The 6,954-nt window shown below is 48.5% G+C and overlaps 1 protein-coding gene across 1 annotated transcript in view; it reads left to right on the top strand.

Annotated features, from left to right (window-relative positions):
• The first annotated feature begins 364 nt into the window (after window positions 1-364).
• ABCB10 (ATP binding cassette subfamily B member 10) overlaps window positions 365-6,954 on the top strand; it is a 29,451-nt gene continuing 22,861 nt past the window's right edge. The window contains exon 1 of the mRNA XM_074990188.1: window positions 365-882. Coding sequence (XP_074846289.1) covers window positions 588-882 — 295 coding nt within the window. The 5' untranslated portion in view covers window positions 365-587. The remainder of the gene's footprint in view (window positions 883-6,954) is intronic.

The following is a 6,954-nucleotide window of genomic DNA, read 5'->3' as shown; positions in this document are numbered from 1 at the left end:
TGGAAGAATTAAGCAGCCATGTTTGGTACAATATATAACAATGGGTGTCCCCTGAGCTGCTGATTTTCTATGCAACGCCGGGGAACCTGATTTCCTTCCAAACCTGAGGGTGTGGCACCACCGCTTGGCTTCCGAGGGGGGCTGAGGGTGCCCAGGCTGGGCTCTGCCGCCCCAGGGGAAGAGGGGCGGTAACCTACGTCTCCGCCAGCAACGCCAGGACAACTCGCTCGTGCCGGCTGCTGCCGCGCGCCCCTCGCTCCCCTCCTCCCCCGGGAGCGGCTCGCTGCTACCGCCCCGTGCACGTGATGGGGGCAAAAGGCGGGGACCAGCCGCCCCAGCCCCACCTAGGGGGCTGCGCTGAGCCGCTGCACCTCCCCGCGCGGTGGCGAGCCGGGCAGGGGCAGCAGGGGGCGCTGGCGGGGGCCTCGCTCCCGGCCTGGGAGGGCGGCGAGGAGCAGGAGGCCGCAGCCCGGCCCTTATCAGCGGGCGGCAGGCTGGGGGGGGCAGTGGCTGCAGGCGCCTCCTTCTCCCGCGCCGCGCCGCTCGCCAGGGCCGGGAAGGAGCCGCCGCGCCGCCTCCCCTGCCCCATGGCGGGCTACGCTGCCCGCCTGCCCCTGCTGCTGCTGCCGCGCCGGCTGCCGCCGTCCTGGGCTCGGCCCGGCCGCCTGCCCCCGAGCGGCGCGCGGCTCCTGCTGCTCTCGGCCGCCAGGTGCGGGGCCGCAGCCCAGCCCGGCCCCCTCCGTCCCGCCGTCGCCCGGCCGGCCGGGTCGCTGGGCGCGGGCGGGGAGCCCGAGCGGCGGAGCGGGCCCCCGGGCCGCGGGGAGCAGTCGGAGGTGAAGAGGCTGGTGGCCCTGGCGCGGCCCGAGCGCTGGAGACTGACAGGTACCTGCCCCTGCCCCTGCGCCTGCCCAGCGCCCTGCTTCCCTCTGCACCCGGCACAGCGCCCCATGCGCTTCTCAGCCCCGGTCACCACGGAGCTGGCCCGGCAGGGGCCTACAGGGCTCTGATCCCCAGCCAGGAGCTGGGAGGCTGGTCACTTGCGCGCCTTATCATAACCTTCCTGCAGGGTGAGCGTTCGAGCAAGAGACCAGCAGGGCCTGGAGCACTTGAAAGACCGACAAAATAAATTTATTAGGTGATGAGCTTTCCTGGGACAGAGCCACTTCTTCAGACCTGTCCCACCAAAGCTCCTCACCTGATAAGTCATTTTGTTAGCCTTTCAAGGCTACCCCTGTTACTGTGTGAAAAAGAGGACACCCCCAAGAGGGATAGTAACAGAGAGAGAGCCCTGCTAGTCTATATACTATCAAAACAAAAAAGCAGTCCAGTAGCACTTTAAAGACAAACAAAATAATTTATTAGGTGGTGAGCTTTCGTGAGATAGACCCCACCCCCCCGTCTGTATCAGTATCTGCCAGCTCACCTTGTGTTATTGTGTATATCAGAGTTTCCCAAACTTCATATGGTTGGGCCTGGTTTTTTTCAGTTCCTTTTTTTGTGGCCCAAAAATATAAACGCATATAAAAAAAATGAAAAATGAATTACTTTTCACTGTTTAGTATCAGAGGGGTAGCCGTGTTAGTCTGGATCTGTAGCAGCAACGAAGGGTCCTGTGGCACCTTATAGACTAACAGAAAAGTTTAGATGTGTGCGGCAGACGTGTGCAACGAAGCCTCCTACTACAGGACAAGCCCAAGAGAGAAACCAACAGAACACCACTAGCCATCACCTACAGTTCTCAGCTAAAACCTCTAGAGCACATCATCAGGGATCTACAACCCATCCTGGACAATGATCCCACACTTTCACAGGCCTTGGGAGGCAGACCTATCATTGCTCACAGACAACCTGCCAACTTAAAACAAATCCTAACAAGCAACTATACACCGCACCACAGTCACTCTATCTCAGGGACCCATCCATGCAACAAACCTCGTTGCCAGCTCTGCCCACATATACACACCAGCAACATCATTACAGGACCTAACCGGATCAGCCACACCATTGTGGGCTCATTCAGCTGCACATCTACCAATGTAATTTGTGCCAGCAATGCCCCTCTGCCATATACATCGGACAAACTGGACAGTCTCTACGTAAAAGAATAAATGCACACAAATCAGACATCAGAAATGGCAATATACAAAAACCCATAGGAGAGCACTTCAATCTCCCAGGACACAGTAGCAGATTTAAAAGTAGCTATCCTGCAGCAAAGAAATTTCAAGAACAGACTCCAAAGAGAAATTGCTGAGCTACAATTCATCTGCAAATTCAATACCCTCAGCTCAGGATTAAACAGAGACTGTGAATGACTGGCTAAATACAAAAGCAGCTTCCCCTGTCTTGGAGTTCACACCTCCAGATCTACTGATGACAATACAACTCAGCCTGCCTGCCTGAGCTAACCTTGTTATCCCCAGCCTTGCTCTGGCCTATTTATACCTGGCCTTGCATATTTCCAGGACCAGCATCCGAAGAAGTGAGTTAACTCACGAAAGCTCATGCTCTAAACTTTTCTGTTAGTCTATAAGGTGCCACAGGACCCTTTGTTTTCACTGTTTGTAATTTATTCACAATAATAATAGTACATAGCCATAATTTGTATATTTTTCTAAGGACTGGTATTTTGTTTCCAAGGAGTGGCACAGGGCTGCGGACCACACTTTGGGAAACACTGGTGTATATAGTTCATTAATACTTGATAGATACTGACATGGATACACTTCTGCTCAGGGGGTGTTCTCTTTTTTGGAAGGTTAAATATGGTGATCCTACTTTTGGAGACGTGTGCCTGGGAACAGTGAAAGACTACTCTATTTACATTAAAAGTGTGCTTTTAAGGCTGTGTCTACACTGCAGGTTTTTTTTTTGCCGCAAGTAACTTATTTCTATGTTCTGACATTGAAGTGAGTTATTTTTGAAAAGAGCGTTCACACTGCAAATGCGTTTTGAAATTGAGCATTTGCACCAGAGAGCCCGGTTTGAAATATCAGCAATGATGGGATGCCTCCCCAGGGCCCAATTAAGTTGTAATTATCTCTTCTTAGTAAACTTCAAAATTTTCCAAATTGAAAGAGGGGCTTGGCGAAAGTTGTTGTTTGGAGTTACTGTTTCAAGTTAAATGCTCTGTTCCAGGATAACAGTCTTTGCAGTGAAGACACATGGTGTTTTTGGTTCCCCCCGCCCCCCCCCCCCCCCCCGGAAAAAAGTTGTTTTTTTTTTCTGGGGTTTCGGGGTGGGAGGGGCAAACAGTGTAGACAAGCCCTTAGTTAGAAGCTTGGAATAAAAATTAGTTACCAGGAGATAATATGTCTCAATGTTGATCCCTTCAGGGAAGAGGGATTTTCCAGCCTGCTTTGCCTGGCTGGTTGGTGGTGCAGTGCAAGGCACAATTGTTTAGCTTTGCACAATAGTAAGGTTTTGACTGGGAAATCATCAGAGGCAATGGCAAACAATGGGAACGCCTTAAGGGGAAAATAAAAATTGCAGTAAAATGTGGGGTTTCCCTGTCTGTAAATAGAAGCAAAAGGCTGTTTTCAGTGTAACACAGAGGAAGTGTATCCATTCACTGAGGAAACCCCTTGTGGAACAGGGCTTCCTTCATGAACTTTTGGATCATGGTGTTTGTGGCTGCATCTACACTATAAGATAAATTCAAATTTAAGGCAGTTAGCTCGATATTACCAGATGACTGTCTTCACGGAAACTACCATTAGCTCGATTTAGGGTGCACTAATCTCGAGATTACAAAATTGCAGTTACCTGATGGGTATAGTTAATTCAAGCTTGATTAAAGGCTAGGGGTAAGTGCCACGTCTTAAAGTAGAATTTATTAGCCTCCAGAGGTGTCCCCCTACCTATCTCACAAAGCTGTGTGTGCTGCACCTGGCTCCCATCTCCCTGCTACTAGTGGGAGCTGGGAAACTGACCAGGCTGCTGCACTTCTGTGGCAGGGGCCTGGCACCCCACAGCTGGGCTGCTGGAGCCACGCGTGGGGCGTGGTGCCCAGCGGCCACGGGCAGGCCCAGCACCCAGCGGCCCACAGGCAGGTGACCAGGTGCCCGCAGCTGGCAGGCTCCAGCCACTTTTCCACTGGAGCCGGTGAGTGGCAGAGGTTTGGTTTTTTAGAAGAGGGCTTTTTTGGGGGTTGGGGGGAGTTGGTTGGTTTGTGGCTTTTTTTTTTTTTTTTGTGAGGTTATTTTCTTGGGGAAAGTTGGGATGGAACTGGCGCTGGAGAGCCTGGTGGGTGCAGGGAGTAAACCCTCACATTTAAGGGACTATGGGGAAGAATGGACAGCCCTATTAGTCCATTAAATGGAGGCTTTACTGTACTAGCTGGAGCCAGGAAATTGACCAGGGCTGCTGCGCTGTCAGTTTCCTGGGTTCCCCAAACTGCTGGACCCGGGAAACTGACAGCGCTGCGTCTCCTGGCTGAGAACGTGGGGCTGAGAGAACTGTGGGATAGCAGTGCATTGTGCAAGCCTGCAACAATAGATGTTTGGTGATTGCAGTGTGGAAGCAATGTGTCAAATTTCTTGGAAGTCTGTGGGAAGTAAGGATGTTCAAAATTGAATTTAGAAAAACTGGCATTATAAAATTGATTTTAATAAACTCAAATTTATCTTGTGGTGTAGACGTAGTCTGGGAAGGAAACTAGCCAGCTCTGCAAACAGACTGAACTTTGCAGCGGGAGGGGGAATGTACGTTATGAGATAATAAAGATACCTTTTGAAAAGAGAATATCCAGGTTCAGGTTTTAAGATTTTGTTTTACATTGAACTCTTCTGTTTCCAACACTTCTTTTGTCTAGTCAAATCTTTATTCTTAAATAAACTTTCTTTCTTTTGTTTTATTATAAATTCTTACAAGTGTTGTGTGGTTTACCAGGACAACAGTTTAAGGCAAAACTTGTAAACTGGGGTATATTATACTTTTGGGTGCAGAAGACCTGGGATTTCTGCGAATGGACAGTGTGAGGCTGGATATTGCAGAGAAACAGTACAAAAGGGATTGGGGACACCTAATAGCCTTATGTTAGTTTTGCAGGTTGACAAAATCCAAAGCAGAGTGCTTGAGTGGCAAAAAGCTGGCAGTATACTGAGCTGGCACCCAGACCAGGAAGTCTTCCTCTCACTGGAGTTAGGGAATAACAATGACTTAGAGTCTTGGATACCTGTCTGACAAAGGGAAGATCTAGATGTTAGGACGATCCTAGATACACAATTACAGCTACAGCAATTGTGTAGCTGGAATCAATGTATCTACGATTGACTTACCTGGCCATCCTCGCTGAGGGAGATCAACTGGAGAAACTCTCCCATCAGCCTCTCTTATGGCTCATGATAATGAGGAGTAGAGGGGTCAACTGTTGACCCCGATAGTTCAATTTTCCTTGTCTCCAGTAGGCAGGCAAAATTGAACCCCAAGAGATTGACTCTTGAGTACAGTGTGCAGATGTGGTCTCCTCACCTCAAAAAAGATATATTGGCGTTAGAAAAGGTTCAGAAAAAGGCAACTAAAATGATTAAGGGTTTGGAACGGTCCCATATGGGGAGAGGCTAGAGAGACTGGGACTTTTCAGTCTAGAAAAGAGGAGACTGAGGGGCGATATGATAGAGGTATATAAAATCATGAAGGGTGTGGAGAAAGTGAATACAGAAAAATTATTTACTTGTTCCCATAATATAAGAACTAGAGGACACCGAATGAAATTAATGGGTAGCAAGTTCAAAACTAATAAAAGAAAGTTTTTGTTCACACAATGCACAGTCAACCTTGGAACTCCTTACCAGAGGACGCTGTGAAGGCCAGGACTCTAACAGAGTTTAAAAAAGAGCTTGATAAATATTTGGAGGTTAGGTCCATAGATGGCTATTAGCAAGGGGTAAGGTATGGTGCCTAGTCTTTTGTCAAAGGCGGGAGATGGATGGCAGGAGACAAATTGCTTGATCATTGTCTTCGGTTCACCTCCTCTGGGGCACCAGGCATTGGCTACTGTCAGCAGACAGGATACTGGGGTAGATGGACCTTTGGTCTGACCCAGTATGGCCGTTCTTGTGTTCTTATGACTCTGAAATAGTGGTGGTGTAGTGCAATGGTGAGCAAATTTGGGTGTGAAATTTTATAAGGGATTTGCAGTGCTATTGGTTGCTGAGTCTTGGGCTCATCCAGCTCATTATAAATGTGGAAATACATTGCTGTTTTTATTTGAGTGTATTCACATTTATACAACAGTGAATAAAGTTTTTACGTCTTACGTACTTGTTTTCTTATATATGCCAAAAGGGGGTGGGCTTTTTCCATATGAATGTAACTAACATTTCCATTGGTTTTGATTACATTAGATGGGTGGGAAGCCCTACTATTTGCAGGGATAAAAAGTGGGACCAGGTGTAAAAAGGTTGCTTACGCCGGTGTAGTGTATGCAGTTCTTTCCCTCCTTTCATCATCGTACATGTTGAACCTCTCTCATCCGGTACCCTTGGGCCCTGACATGCTGAACAAGAGAATTTTCTGGACCAAGGAAGGTCAATATTGTCTAGTAGACTTACCACCACTTCCACTTCTTAATGGGCTCTTAGAAGACATTTAGGGATAAAATACTGCTAAATGACAAGACAGAACACTGAGAGCATACACTACACCACCACTCTCATGTTCCCAAATTTTCCAGCATGGCTTCCTTTTACCTTTAAAGGTGGCTTGTACTAGTGGAATGACTTCATTTTATAAAGGTCAGATGAGTGCTTCAAATGTAGTTTTTATCTGGTAAATGATTTTGTAAATGGCATTGTTTGTAGTTCGTTTTTTAACATTGAGCGTGCAGTAAACCCTCGAGTTACATGGGGATTGCATTCCTGCAACCCCTGCAAAACTCTCTTTTTTTGTGCAAGTCGCCAGGGGAGACAGGAACCAGGCTGCTGCCTGGTTCCTGGCTCCCAGAGTGGTGGC

The sequence above is a fragment of the Carettochelys insculpta genome, chromosome 3 (assembly GCF_033958435.1).
Source record: "Carettochelys insculpta isolate YL-2023 chromosome 3, ASM3395843v1, whole genome shotgun sequence".
NCBI lineage: Eukaryota > Metazoa > Chordata > Testudines > Carettochelyidae > Carettochelys > Carettochelys insculpta.
The sequence above is the reverse complement of the archived record's forward strand: the minus strand, read 5'-3'. Positions and strand labels throughout refer to the sequence as shown.